This window comes from Eurosta solidaginis, chromosome 4, assembly GCF_040869045.1.
Source record: "Eurosta solidaginis isolate ZX-2024a chromosome 4, ASM4086904v1, whole genome shotgun sequence".
NCBI classification, from domain to species: Eukaryota; Metazoa; Arthropoda; class Insecta; order Diptera; family Tephritidae; genus Eurosta; species Eurosta solidaginis.
Window position 1 is genome coordinate 274,450,632 of NC_090322.1, and position 14,829 is coordinate 274,465,460.

General features: G+C 38.7%; 1 protein-coding gene across 2 annotated transcripts in view; it reads left to right on the top strand.

Moving 5' to 3' along the window:
- Positions 1-9,956, top strand: part of Ptpmeg2 (Protein tyrosine phosphatase Meg2) — a 92,193-nt gene extending 82,237 nt beyond the window's left edge. For both annotated transcript variants that reach the window (XM_067786288.1, XM_067786289.1), the window contains one exon: positions 9,217-9,956. In XM_067786288.1, coding sequence (XP_067642389.1) covers positions 9,217-9,443 — 227 coding nt within the window. In that variant the 3' untranslated portion in view covers positions 9,444-9,956. The remainder of the gene's footprint in view (positions 1-9,216) is intronic.
- Positions 9,957-14,829: the final 4,873 nt, after the last annotated feature.

A 14,829-nucleotide genomic window follows, 5' to 3' on the forward strand; every position in this document is an offset into this window, starting at 1 on the left:
CCAGAATTAGGCGAAAGTACTTCGGTCGCGACTCACTTGGATCTCCCGAGGATATATCCAAAGTTGAGATCGGTATCATTCGGAGCTTTATCGTTGCTACCCAACGATTCTCTAAGTAGCTGGATCTAGGTCACCGTTATTTTTGGTGTATGTGGTATCACAACGGACCTTCGTGTTGTCCAAGTGAGCTATCCTTATCAGGGATGCTACCACCTAACCTATCCTATCCTAACACTTATACTTCACAACCAATAGCGTGCTTAAATCAAAACTGATTAGTCATGCCTCAGCTTGCGCTGCTTTTATACTCTCGGTTTCCTCGTTCACCTATTTATCCTAAGGTCTAGTAATTTCGTGAACTTCATGCTTGGTTACCAGCAATATACATGTATATTTGTAGTTTTTAGCCATATGCGTGTGTATATGTGAGTACTACTTCGGCTGATGATTACATGTGTTTGTGAATATCTGTCCGTTGCCTTGTATGTATGTGCGTAAATGATGATTTATTTGTTTACGCACGTACGAATGGCTGCTTAGTATCAGTTTAGTGATGGTAGTATAACTCAGTGGTGTTAATATTCGTCACAATATCATCAGCATACGCCAGTAATTGTACTAATTATGTATTAAATTGTACCCTTACGGTTTGGTTCTGCTGCTAAAACTATTTCTTATTTATTTATGTTAAAGAAAACGCGCGAAAGGGAATCGCCTTATCTGAAGCCTCGTTTGGTTTCGAATGGCTCGCAGAGATCTTTCATGACCCCCATATAAAACGAAAAAAAAACACTGCCAAATAAGTTTAAATTTCAGATGAGGCCGAAGCCCAAACCTTAGTCTAATTGCGGATTCGGAATTAAGCGCATCAAAACTGACCTAGGTTTTTTTGTGGACGTGTAATTGAAGTCAAGTTTTTCTGCAATTTATGCAAGCAATGTACATTTACTTCCAGTTTTAAAACTTTATTCATTCCTGTTATTATATACATAAGTTGTTTATTCATACAAAATACAAAAGGTTTATAAATCCTTCCAAAAAGTCATTTCCATACATATTTTCAACTATGTACTATAAGGAAATGGGCATTATTCGAATAAATATTTATTTGGATAACTAGCTAATGCCCTCTACTTCGTATGCGCGGAATTCCAAATAAAGTCTCATCATATTTATTTCTGCCGATAAAGTTGAGTACCAAATACCAATAGAAAGATTTCGTCACTACAGAAGAAAAAATACTCACAAACATAGTTGTTGTTGTTGTTGTTGTTGTTGTAGCAATGCTCGCCCCACCTAATAGCCGCGACCGATCACAAATTGTCATCAATATCCTCTAACGGGAGTCCAAGGAAACTTGCCGTTTCAACAGGGGTGGACCATAAGGAAAGGGGTGTTAGAGGCGTTGGTTCCACATTACAATTGAAGAGATGGTTGGTGTCATGTGGGGACACACTGCAAGCAGGGCATACATTTTGTATGTCGGGGTTGATTCTGGATAGGTAAGAGTTTAACCTGTTACAGTATCCAGAACGAAGTTGAGCAAGAGTGACACGCGTTTCCCTGGGGAGTATGCGTTCCTCTTCCGCGAGTTTTGTATAATTTTCGTTAAGTACTGGATTCACCGGGCAATTCCCGGCATAAAGGTCCGACGCCTGTTTATGGAGTTCACCAAGGACCTGCTTGTGTTTTTTCGCTTCATACGGCTGGGTTCTCAGGTGCCGTATTTCCTCAAAATGCTTACGGAGATGACTCCTTAAGCCCCTAGGCGGTGCTGGTTCATCAATCAGATGTCTGTTGGGATGCCCAGGTTTCTGGGTATTCAACAGGAACTGTTTGGTCAGCATCTCATTTCTCTCCCTGATGGGGAGTATTCTCGCCTCATTATGCAGATGGTGTTCTGGGGACATAAGAAGACAGCCCGTGGCGATTCTGAGAGCAGTATTTTGGCAGGCCTGCAGTTTCTTCCAGTGGGTGATTTTTAGGCTTGGCGACCATATGGGTGACGCGTAGCACGCAATCGGCTGGCTAATGCTTTGTATGTAGTCATGAGCGTTTCTTTATCTTTTCCCCAAGTACTGCCAGCGAGGGATTTGAGGATTTTGTTACGGCTCTGAATTCTCGGAACAATTGCTGCTGCGTGCTCACCAAAATGTAGATCCTGATCAAACGTCACCCAAGGACAGTCGATAGCGTAGTGCCATCAACGTGGATGTTCAAAATGGTCGACATTTGGGACGTCCATGTGGTAAATAAGGTTTCGGGAGATTTAGTCGGTGATAATGCCAGGTTTCGCGAGGCGAAAAAACTGGAGAGATCAGGGAGGTAGCCGTTTATTTTATTGCATAGCGCATCGATCTTTGGGCCTGGACCTGTGGCCATTATTGTGCAGTCATCGGCGTAGGAAACGATTGTGACTCCTTCCGGTGGTGAAGGTAGCTTAGATATGTAGAAATTAAACAAAAGTGGGGATAGGACACCACCCTGTGGCACCCCTTGTTTAATTCTCCTTGGTTTTGATGTTTCGTTTCTAAATTGCACCGATGCCTGCCGACCACCCAGATAATTTGCGGTCCACCTTTTAAGACATGGGGGAAGGGTAGACCCTTCCAGGTCTTGCCGTAACGAGCCATGGTTGACCATATCAAAAGCTTTTGATAGGTCTAGCGCTACGAGTACTGTTCTATGTTGGGGGTATTGATTTAAAACGCAATTTATCTGGGTGCTAATGGCATTTAGCGCGGTGGTAGTGCTATGGAGTTTTCTGAAGCCATGCTGATGAGGGGCTAACTGCAAATTTGCTTGGAAATAAGGGAGCAAAATGGTTTCAAGCGTCTTTGCCACTGGCGATAGGAGAGATATCGGACGATACGACTCACCTATGTTAGCTGGTTTCCCAGGCTTTAGTAGTGGGACCACCTTAGCCATTTTCCATTTCTCAGGTATGACAAAGGTGGAAAGAGACAGGTTGAAGACATGCGCTAAATATTTGAAACCCTCTTTCCCTAGGCTTTTAAGCATCGGCATGGTTATGCCGTCTGGGCCCACTGATTTGGATGGTTTAGCACGACCAATGGCGTCCTCAACCTCTTTAGCGGTGATGGTGATTGGTGACGCGCTGAATTTGTGTTTATGTGCGTGTCTATTGGCTCTCCGTCTATCTTTTTCGACCGTAGGATGCATTATATATTGTCGGCAGAAAGCGCTCGCGCATTTTTTCGCGTCCGACAGCACTTTGTCGCCAAAGGCGATGGAAACTTTGTCTTTGTGCTTAGTCGGATTCGATAGGGACTTTACGGTGGACCAAAGTTTACCCACACCGGTAGAGAGGTTACAACCTCTTAGGTGCTCCTCCCATTTCGCCCGCTTGTGTTCCTCTACAAGCAATCTGATGCGTTGGTTTATATCCCTTATTTGGGGGTCGCCTGGATCTAGCTGTCTTATAAGGTCACGTTCTCTCGCTAAGTTTGCGGCCTCCGCCGGGAAGTGGGCCGGATTTCGGGAATTCTCCCGGCGGGAATGAAATGTGCCGAGGCGGATTCAATGACCTTACGAAAGGCACGTTCCCTTGGCGGGCATCAGTCGGGATAAGGAGGACAGCAAAGCGGTTGTCTGTAAAGGATTTATATTCTTCCCACTATCCTTTTTTGAAGTTTATGAAAGTGCGTTTTTCAGCGACGATGAAGTCGGCGGTACGCTCAAGCGAAATAAGTATGGGCGGTTGGTCGGATGCCAATGTTACTATCGGCTGCCAGTTGACGCAGTTTACGAGTTCTGCGCTCACGATTGACATATCTGGCGAGCTGTGACAGCTTCCTACCATACGTGTGGGGGCGTCTCCGTTTATTGTGCAGAACGTCGTTTCTTCTATTTGATCCGCCAACATCTCACCCCTACTGTCCGCCCGCAAGTTTGAATGCCATAGATCATGATGGGCATTGAAATCGCCTAAGATAATGCGATTGTTGCCAGTGAGTAAGGCCCTGATATTAGGGCGGTATCCACTGGGGCAACAGGTGGCAGGAGGGATGTAGATGTTGATACATTGTCCCTGCGGTCGATGCCAGGATAAAATATATAATATTAGGCGTAGACTACGGGACGCCCTTGGGCGTGAACAGCAAGGAGCCACAAAAGATTATAAAAGTTACGTGGACGTAGGGTTTTGGGATCAAGCCCAGAACAACCTGTCCGATGCAACCATCCCTTGCACGAGACACACTGAACAGAGTATGACCGTCCTAAAAAATATTCTTTTCCGGCAGATGCAGCAAAACCATTTCTCAGGACCGGGGTCACGAGACGGACCCGGGTTGGATTCGATGCCTTCCCGGAGTAAGAGAATATGGAGCAGTCCTGCTGCAAGGAGCTGCTGGGAGGATGACAATTTGTGGGAGGGACGAAACAAATTAGATGGGGTCACACTGAAATGACAGTCCTTGGTCGGGAAAAATCCCGAGTCGCTCCGGTACATAGAACCGACTGCCTTGGGAAGCGAAACAAACATAGTCGCATCATTGGGAAGTAAAAAATCGCGTATATGTAAAAAGTTTGTATTTGTTGACGCAAATTGGAAGATCCGCCTAAGTCTCCCCGGAGATATATTGCGTCGATCGAATTATTTTATTAATTATTAGTTAGAACATTGCACTGAAAGCACCCAATGCAATTCCTCATGCCTTTCGTCTGATGCCCATATTGAAAACATATTCTAGGGTTACCTCTGGTCCACATTTAGGTGAATATTTTTGGAAGAAAATAAGATATTGAAATATAAGATGTCATACGTTAATACCCCCGTTGTTGTTGCTATTGTTGTAGCGATAATGACACTCCCCGAAGGCCTTGGGGAGTGTTATCGATGTTGATGGCCTTTGCCGGATGCAGATCCGGTACGTTCCGGTAACAAGCACCATAAAGGTACTAGCCCGGCCATCTCGCTAACGATTTGGTATGAACACATGAAACGTTCTAGGCCAGAACCTCGGCTGTTCATGAAACAGGATTCGCCAGGGATAGGTGAGGTTGACAATTGGGTTGGAGAAGATATATATTGCGCTGGCAACCCCTTGAGAGGGTTGCGCTACACAACCCCTTGAATCAATTTGGTATTTTAGTCGTCTCTTACGACAGGCATACCTACCGCGGGTATATTCTAAACCCCCTAATCCGCTGGGAGTCAATACCTTTTTTGATACCTATTTGGTGATGATCCACTCAGAACGGGGTTGAGATATCGAAAGTAGATTTTACACTGTTTTTAAGCCTTCGTCAGAAGCTTTCATTTGATATACATATTGTGCAAACACATTCTAGGGTTACCCGAGGCCATATTTGGGTCTACACCCTAGTGACCTACCGGATTAAAATGTTTCACAGCGGCGAAAGTCGCATTAAATTCTATGCAGTGGTTTTTGAGTGATGCCCGATCAAACATACAGACAAACAGAGAGACGGTAGCGTGCTCCGCCTACCACCCCGAAGCTCCTGGATTCACGCCCCGGGCAATGCAACATCAAAATTTTAGAAACAAGTTTTTTTCAATTAGAAGAAAGTTTTTCAGAGCGGGGTCGCCCCTCGGCAGTGTTTGGCAAGCACTCCGAGTGTATTTGGGCCATGAAAGCTTCTCAGTGAAAACTCATCTGCCTTGCAAATGCCGTTCGGAGTCGGCATTAAACAAGTAGGTCGCGTCCCGCCAATTTGTAGGAAAAACTAAAAGAACGACGCAAATTGGAAGAGAAGATTGGCCTAACATCTCTTCGGAGGTTATCGCGCCTTGCATTTATTTTTTTTAATTATTTAACAATTATTAATTTATGTATTAATGAATAAGTTTTTTTGTAAATAATTTATTTTTGAATAATTTACCGATTGAAATTTTTACTCAAAAACGTATAGTTTACTCATTTAATAAATGTATTCGCAAATAGCCGCCAATAAAGATTACTTATTTATCTTTTATTTGTTATTCGAATAAATTTTGACCAACTCAGCTTTATCAACAAATTTTACATTTTGTTGACGATTTTATTTTTAAGTTAACTTAATACTAATTTCACACAGGATCTTAAATGAATCGCAATTTTGTTTAATAAAATAATAAATTTTTGCTCTTCATACATCCGAACATCCCTCAGTAGCCCAAAAAAAATGTTACCAAAAAATAAATTGGATAGCAGCCGCCTCCTCCTTATCTTTAAAGACAATCAAAATGTATGCGCAGCTATTCATAGATGTTGCACATAACCAAATATGTGCCTCTTTTGCAAATGCTGCAAAAATAAAATTTTGCCTATTTTCTATTTTCCTAAATTATTGAAAAACATTTATTTTTGATTGTCATTTGTTACATTGGAAATAAAATCCAAAACACTAAGCTTTATACCGTTTTCACACAGAAACTTAATCGAATCACAATTCTATTTAATGAAATAATTAAGTTTCCCTTTTCATACAGGGCCCTTGCTTCATTAAGCCAATATCTGTCAGCAGCCCTAAGCAAATATTACGTTTTTACAAAAAATAGGTAAAATGGAAAGCAGCCGTTTCCTTCTTAACTAAAAATACAATCAAAATAAAATACGCAACTACCCATAGATGTTGCACCTAACCAAATATGTGCCTATTTCCGAAAAAGCCCTGTTATCTTTTGCAGCAAATGTAGTGAAAGTTAAATTTTGAAATTTTTTCGTTTTTATTTCTATTTGTCGTAAAATATTGAATATAATTTATTTTTGATTGTCATTTGTTACATTGACAATAAAATTCGAAGCACCAAGCAAACCCAACTGGATTTTTCACTCGATTAAGGCTTGGTTTCCTCCAAAAGCGGTACAGCTATGTTACGACCGCTAAAGAGTGGCCGGTGGTTTCTAACGGCAACGCTTTGTTGGAAACTACGAACTGTTACGGCAGACGAGTTGCAAAAGTTAATTTTACATTTTTGCATGTTTTTTTTTTTAGTTTTTTTATAATTTTTTTTTTAATAAACTCACAAGAAAAAAATTTCAATTCAAAAACGTTGTTTATTTTATAAATAACATGATGTAATAATAAAGGTGATGTCAACAACATAACCTCACTTTTTCGGCAGCTCTATTTTCCAGTATTTACTTGTACTACAATAGTAATAAATTTTGATTGCTTCATTTTTCGTCCAAGTTTCCTCAAAAAAATAAGTTTTCTCCTAAATTTTACCTATAGTCTTTTGGGGAATACAAAGTTACGTTAATCTTCATGTCTAAAAAATTCTGGTAGCGGCTTATATAGTTATTATATTTCTAAACGTATAGTAAAATCTACTCCGATCGTAGTAGAATTCAAAGGTAATTATGTATGATAGACAACCCTTTAAATTATGCATGCCGACCATGTCAGAATAAGGGAAAAATAAGAAAATAAGAACTTTTTCAGCCCAATGGAATTTGGATTCAGATGTGGGCGGTCAACAGAAGATGCTCTGTTAGAATTTTGTACCTTTATACACAGCGAATAAGACAACAAAAAGAACTGTGCTGGATTGTTTGTAGATATAACGAAAGCTTTCGATATGATAGATCACCAAATACTATTAGACAAACTGTATTGCGCGGGCTTCCGTGGCTTTATTTATAGTTGGTTTAAATCTTACTTGGCAGGAAGAGTGCAGAAACTGAAGGTTGGAAGCATTTCAAGTAATCCTGTTATGATTAACTTAGGAGTGCCTCACGGATCTGTTTTAGGTCCGTTACTATTATTGGTCTACTTGAACTCAATTTTTTCACTGCCTTTCTCTGGGAAAGTTACCGCCTACGCAGATGACCTGCTATTGCCTATGGTTCATCGAACCATCTGGATTTGGAGCAGGCATTAATAATGACGTACATTTGCTAAGGTTGTGGTTCGCTTCACATAAGCTTACTGTCAGCAAAAAAACGCAGATGATGTACTTCAACCTATATCCACAAATAGCACCTGATATTGGAATTGTGTTCCATGCCACTGATTGCAAGCGTTTTGCACTCAATAGTTTATCGTGTTCTGATACAACTTTCAATGCGGAAATAAACTGCTGTGATGCGTGTTTCACAATCGTAAAAGTAGGCGTTTTTCAATACCTGGGTGTTTCTGTTGACCAAAATTTAAGTTGGTCTACGCATATTTCTAGTTTGAGTCGTACATGCGATCTACTGTTTGTTATTTTTATAGTCTAAGAAAGATTTGCTCAAACGCTACGCTCAAAAGTATTTACTATACTTCCTGTTAAGCATTTGTACTATTTCAAAAGTCTAAAAATATTTTTCGTTCGCTCTGGTTATTTACATAGCCTACATTTGGATAATTATAACCTGAGGACGAACTCACACGGACTTGTTGTTCCCACTTATCGTACTACACATTTCAATAATTTCTTTACTATTGTCTCATATAAGGTTTTCAATGCGTTGCCCGTGTCCATACGTGTCATTAGGAACTTACGTGAATTTTTACGGAATGTTGAATCGTTTCTCTTACAACTATCACACAACGATATCAAAAATTTGCTGAACCCTAGCACCTAGTAATTTAAGCGCCGTTGTTATTCTTAAATTTAACTTTTAAGTTATTCTTAATCGTCATAATTTTTTTTTTTTTATTCACCCCACACACTTTTGTAATTCCATTAATTTAATTTTGAGATGGCATACAATACTAAAATATTGTTTTTAAAGAATGCCTTACATTTTCTTGCATTATAATGTTATATACATACATACATACTTGTGAATTTTGTAAAGAAAATGAATGAATAAATCTTAAATCTTAAAACGTCAACGGGATGAGAGCACCTGAATATTCATGTCATCATGATAAATAATTTGAAATATTTGACAAAATATTCACCGCTTTGACAATAGCGGTGGGAAAAAACGGTGATGAACCGTCTTCTTAGTTTCCACATAATTACTTTTACATTGCAATATTTTTGACAACGTACTCTACCGCTATGTAACGGCCGCTATATAGCGGCACCGCTTTCGAGGAAACCAAGCCTCTAGGCATTCAATATAGCAATAATGAGATAACTAAGAGTTCAATTAGGCCTTTAATGTAGAAAACTTGACTAATTATTTCATTAAGCCTATGTGTGAAATTGGCATTAGGCATTTAATGAAGAATTAAGATAATTAAGAATTTGTATTTTGTATAGAAGATTGAGGGTTATTTCATTAATATAAATTTATTTTAATCTGCCAGGTACCTTCATTACATTGGATATATGCATATCGCGTCTGGAAGATGTTGGTACAGCCGATATACGTGGTACGGTTGAGAAAATCCGTTCACAGCGTGCCTACTCTATACAAATGCCTGATCAATATGTGTTTTGCCATTTGGCCCTAATTGAGTATGCGGTGTCGCGTGGAATGTTAAAATCTGTTGATTTAACGGGGTTTGATGATCGGGAAGAAGACTCAGATTAAGTGTTGCAGCAGCAAGCAGAGCGTTGCAGTGAGAATAATATACGCTATATATGTTTAAAAGCAAAAGTGGCGAATGGCATTCTTCATTGAGTAATTAACGAACAGCGATGAAGCTAATACCTAAGTTGAAAGCTTAAAGCTCACCCGATATGTACCGTTGCTGTAGTCGTCGATGCGAAATATCTGAATCTGGCGTAAGGAATGTAGCACTATTAATTTAAATTAAATGTATTAATTTTATTAGATATTCTTTTGTTTCATGTCGTTTCATCTTAGGTGAGGTGAAATACTATTTAATATACATGTGTACGCAATTATCATTATAGTTTTACAACAGCATACGATAAATGAATGTTAATATTTAATAGTACATACTACATACAAATATAATAAACATATATAATATACATTAATTAAACAATAGCAAAATATGTCAAGGTACTCAATTGGCATATATATGTATAAAATAATTTTAAACAATAAATTGGAAAACAAAAATTTGTAATAATTAAAGTTTTATGAAATATTTAATTAGTCGTAATCAGTTATCTCGGCCTATACATATATACAGCTGCAAGCACTGAAATAGTAGTGTGCACCTGCGGCTAACATTTTTTGAAATTACTAGAAAACCAATAGTTGCATTCAGTTTATTGCAAAACTAAAGGAGAATTTCAAAACCAAATGTAGGTACAAAAGAGTTTTTTTATACATAGGCACTAACAAATTACCGCGAGTAGGAAAACAGTGGTATGTGACAAAAATTCTTAAGGGCCATTCGCAGCTCTTTTGGAAACGCTTAAGAAATATTAGCCGTGTTTACTGAAGACCCGCGGCAGTGGTTAAATTACGTGCTACAAAACGGGTTTTGCTTAATGACGGAGACACGAACCTCTGTTGGTCATAGTGTATAACCTATAGCTGAAACGGTTGCGATGAATTGTGGATACGCATATTTTTCGGTCGTAGAAGGAAGTAGAGAATAGTATTAAGATAAAATGGAGAGACAAACTTCATTTGCAACTGGGTATAATGCTGTACTGAAATTCAGCAGTACTAATTTTCTGCGCAACAAGTTCATAATTTTAGATAAAGTTATACACTTGGCAGTCCATATAAAATTTCCCGTGCATATTTCAACGAATTTAGTGCAATTCCGCTTATTTGCAACCTTCTGCTAACGTTCGAATCACTAAACTGTTGAATAAAATAACTCTATTAATTCCAATCATTGCATTGACTTTTCTATATCTCGAACTTGCTTTAAAAATATGTTATTTTCTTTTTAAGCTAAATAGTTTAGTACTATCCATATACATATGTACACACATATCCATATGGAATCTAGTCTGTAGGATTTTTGTCAATAATGCAAAGTCGTCTTTATTAGACTACTTTCACAATAACACTTCTACTTGTCAACAGATAGCGTGCTTAAATCAAACTGATTCCATGATTGCTCAGCTTGCTCTTTTATACTCTTCGGTTTCCTCGGTCGCATACTTCTAGGCGTTTCTAGAATTTAACTTAGTTACCAGCTATAAAATTACCAGCTATAACTACAGATGCCCGTTATAGCTTCTCATATGCGCGTGTATATGTGAGTGATACTTGCACAAATGATTGCCTACTTTTGTGAGCATCTCAGATAAGATATATGCATGTGTTTGTGCGTTTCTCTCCGCTGCGTGTACGTACATATGCGTAGACATAATTATTGATTCGTTTATGTAGATACAAGTGACTGCTTAGTATCGGCTTAGAGATGATAGTATCCCTTAGTGTTGCTAATATTCGTCACAATATGTATATGTAGCTAGTAATATTTTTGCATGGAAATATGAGCACCCGGTGATTCACGCACAATGCTCAGCGAATAATGAATTTCAATTGATTTTAATAAATGTTTAACTTTGTTTGTTTGTCTTCCGAAATTTCACCTTTTCCTTGAAAAACAATACACAATCAATTATTTCATTGCAAAACCAGAGTTTCCGGGTGAATTTGTTCCTAGAAATCTTTAGAAAATAGTAGTACGTATAGATTTCTTAAGAGCTGTGTACTGCATTAGAAAATTTGGCAAACGAAATTTTTCTTAAGCATTTCTTAAGTGCCATTTTGTATAGATTTTTGGGTTTTCTTTAGAACTGCATTCGGCTTTTAAAATATGTATTAAATCGTCAATATTAATGCTAAAATTAGCAAAGGCATTTAGTATTTGGTAGCGTGGCCGGTATTTTTAATCACTGCTGGACATCGGTTTCCCATAACGTCTATGAGGCGTTGACATCTTTCCTTTGGTATTGACTGTCATGCGCGGAGCACGACACTCCATTGATCGTGGTTACTCCTTCGTTTTCCATCCCATACACCAGTTTTAAGGTCTGCTCATATTTTCTCCACTTGGAAATAGGGTGCCTTTTGACAAAATCTAGTCCACGTTCCACATGTCTTTTTTTTTAAAGCGGGACTTTACGAGGTTATGTTCTCGAAACTGTCTCCTTACGATATGCACATTGTGGGATGAATATGTACTAATTTAGCGTACGCTTGTCGCTAATAATTTATGCTTCCTCCCTTCCCCCCTTCGGTTTATTTTGATAAGTAATCGTGGGGTTCTCGGCGGCCGCTGTGGTGTAGTGATAGCGTGTTCAGATTACCACACCGAAGAGCCTGGGTTTATGCCCTGAGCAAAGCAATATCAAAATTTTAGAAACAAGTTTTTTCATAAGAAATTTTTCTAAGAGGGGTCACCCCTCGCCAGTGATTTGGCAGCTTCTCAGTAAAAACTCATATGCCTTGCAGTTGCCGTTCGGAGTCGGCATAAAACATGTAAGTCCCGTCCCGCCCATTTGTAGGATAAATTAAAAGGAGCACGACGCAAATTGGAATAGAAGCTCGGCCTAAAATCTTCTCGGAGGTTATCGCGCCTTTCATTTATTTACTTAATTCATTATACCAAAAATACATACATATGTAAATGTACAGTTGTGATTACTGAAATAGTAGTGCGCACTTGCGAAGTGCATAAAAAGCGCGAAATATTTAAAGCCCTCATTAAAAATGGGAAAATATGATTGCTAGGCCGCATCATGGTGGCCTAGCAATCAACAGCTTTATCCACTTCTTTGTATATTTTCCCATTTTTAATGAGGCCTTAAATATTTCGCGCTTTTTATGCATTTCGCAAGTGCGCACTACTATTTCAGTAATCGCAACTGTACATTTGTATGTATTTTTGGTATACACCCCTATTCTGCATTTCGATTACGTTCCCGTTCTACGCTCCGCTTTAATCGAAGTTGGGTATTCTGCATTACGACGGAACCGTAACGAGAAGAGGACGAGCAAATGATTTTTCGAAATCAGCTGTTTGTACGGAATGTGTGAACATTGGAACAAAATAAATTAAAGAAAATTAAAAAAAAAACACTGAAAAAGGTTTATATTTTATTATCCACGCCATTTGGTACAAAAAAGCAATATATGCCGCAGTGTTGTATTTTTTTGAATGAAGTGCTTTCATAATTGTAAGTGTGTTTTTGTCGTTCTTTTGGCTAATTCCCTGCCGTGACTACCAAGTTTTGTTAAAACGGATTCCTGCACGAATATGGTTGACATTTTCTGAATTTTATGGATACTAATTTCATTGCACTATTTATTCTTTCCGCAAGGATTGTTTACGTTTTCGCTTCACCTTCCTCTACTCCAGCAGCTTGCTTTGGCATATAACTGGACTCAACGAACAGACTCAAATTATAGCTGTCTATTATAATGGAATCAATAGCCGCGGCATTATTTGTGGAGTTGGAAAGCAACGTATACGAAAATGGCCAGGCGAGAATGGAAAGGCAAATATTGCGAGATTTGTGTAATCCATTTGAGATGAGTTTCGAATTGTAAGAAATTGAACTTCAAAGTGCTAAAGTTTAATGACTTCTTTTCTTATTTAGGTTCAAAAAAACTTTCGACTTAATAGCATCCTCAAGTATGTGTTAGATACTTTTGCGGGGCAAATACGTTCAAAGACTTCGACATTGACATGTTGTTTTTGACCTGGAAACATATAAAAAAAAACAATCATCATAAAGCCTTCTACGTTTCTTAACAAGTTTTACTTACATTTTTGTTAAAATTCTGTTATAAATTAATAAAAAAATAAAAAAAAAATATTTTTCCGCCAACTAATTTGCAACTTAAGCGGCAGTTACCCACGAACATACGTAGAAAAAACGTGTCGGCTGCCACGACTTAGCTTATGAGTGTGCAATGTAAACGAAAACTCACCGACGTTCAACGCACGTACGTACGTAGCCCGGAACGTAGAAATCAAAACAATTTTGATTTTTTCCGTAAGAACGTGTCAGCTGATCGCTCTTTCACAAGACAGAGTTGTCGATTAAATATTTTGTGTGCTATGTTTGGACCAATTACAGTTATTATACAAAAAGGCCTAATGATTGTTTACAATTTTGTTGAAATATCCTAAAATTATTATACAAAATTGGAGGTTACAAATAAATGAACTAGAAATTCTTATTCAGTGTTTGTTTCTACCATTTGCACCATTAAAAATTGTAATTCCTAAAGTTGATGTTTGCATAAGCATGGATGCAAACTGATCAATGGCAACAGTGCTTTGCTGTAATCAATACACACACAAATATGTTATGTACATGTACACAGATGCACACATTGATTCCTACGGGCTTGAGGGTTCGGTCAAACGTGTTTCGTATGACAAACGTCCGTACGTACGGCACACGTCGGTGGGTAACTGCCGCTTTAGATTTGAAGTTGGGCCGAAAGAGATTGGAACACAGAATGCCAAAATTGCCAAATCGAAAAAATTCCAATCCAAGTCGAAATGCAGAATAGAGCTGAAAATTGCCAAATCGAAAAAATTCCAATCCAAGTCGAAATGCAGACTAGGGCTGTAAATTTTATTTTTTTTTTTTGGTAACGTTTTATGAGCCCGTGCACCATCTAACTCTTATCAAAGGTGGTATCAAAAGACGCCTTTCGATCTCCGTTTTTAGGATCCGAAAGCGGAAACTAAAATTTTTTTCTGTCGAAAAATATTTACAAAATCCCACAAAATGGGCCGAGAGGGTCCGAAATATGAGGTCTGATCCACAGTTTTTTTTCACAGAACATCTTTCGCTTCCCAAGGCAGTCGGTTCTATGTACCGGAGCGACTCGGGATTTTTCCCGACCAAGGACTGTCATTTCAGTTTGACCCCATTTAATTTGTTTCGTCCCTCCCACAAATTGTCATCCTCCCAGCAGCTCCTTGCAGCAGGACTGCTACATATTCTCTTACTCCGGGAAGGTATCGAACCCAATCCGGGTCCGTCTCCTGACCCCGGTCCTGAGAAATGGTTTT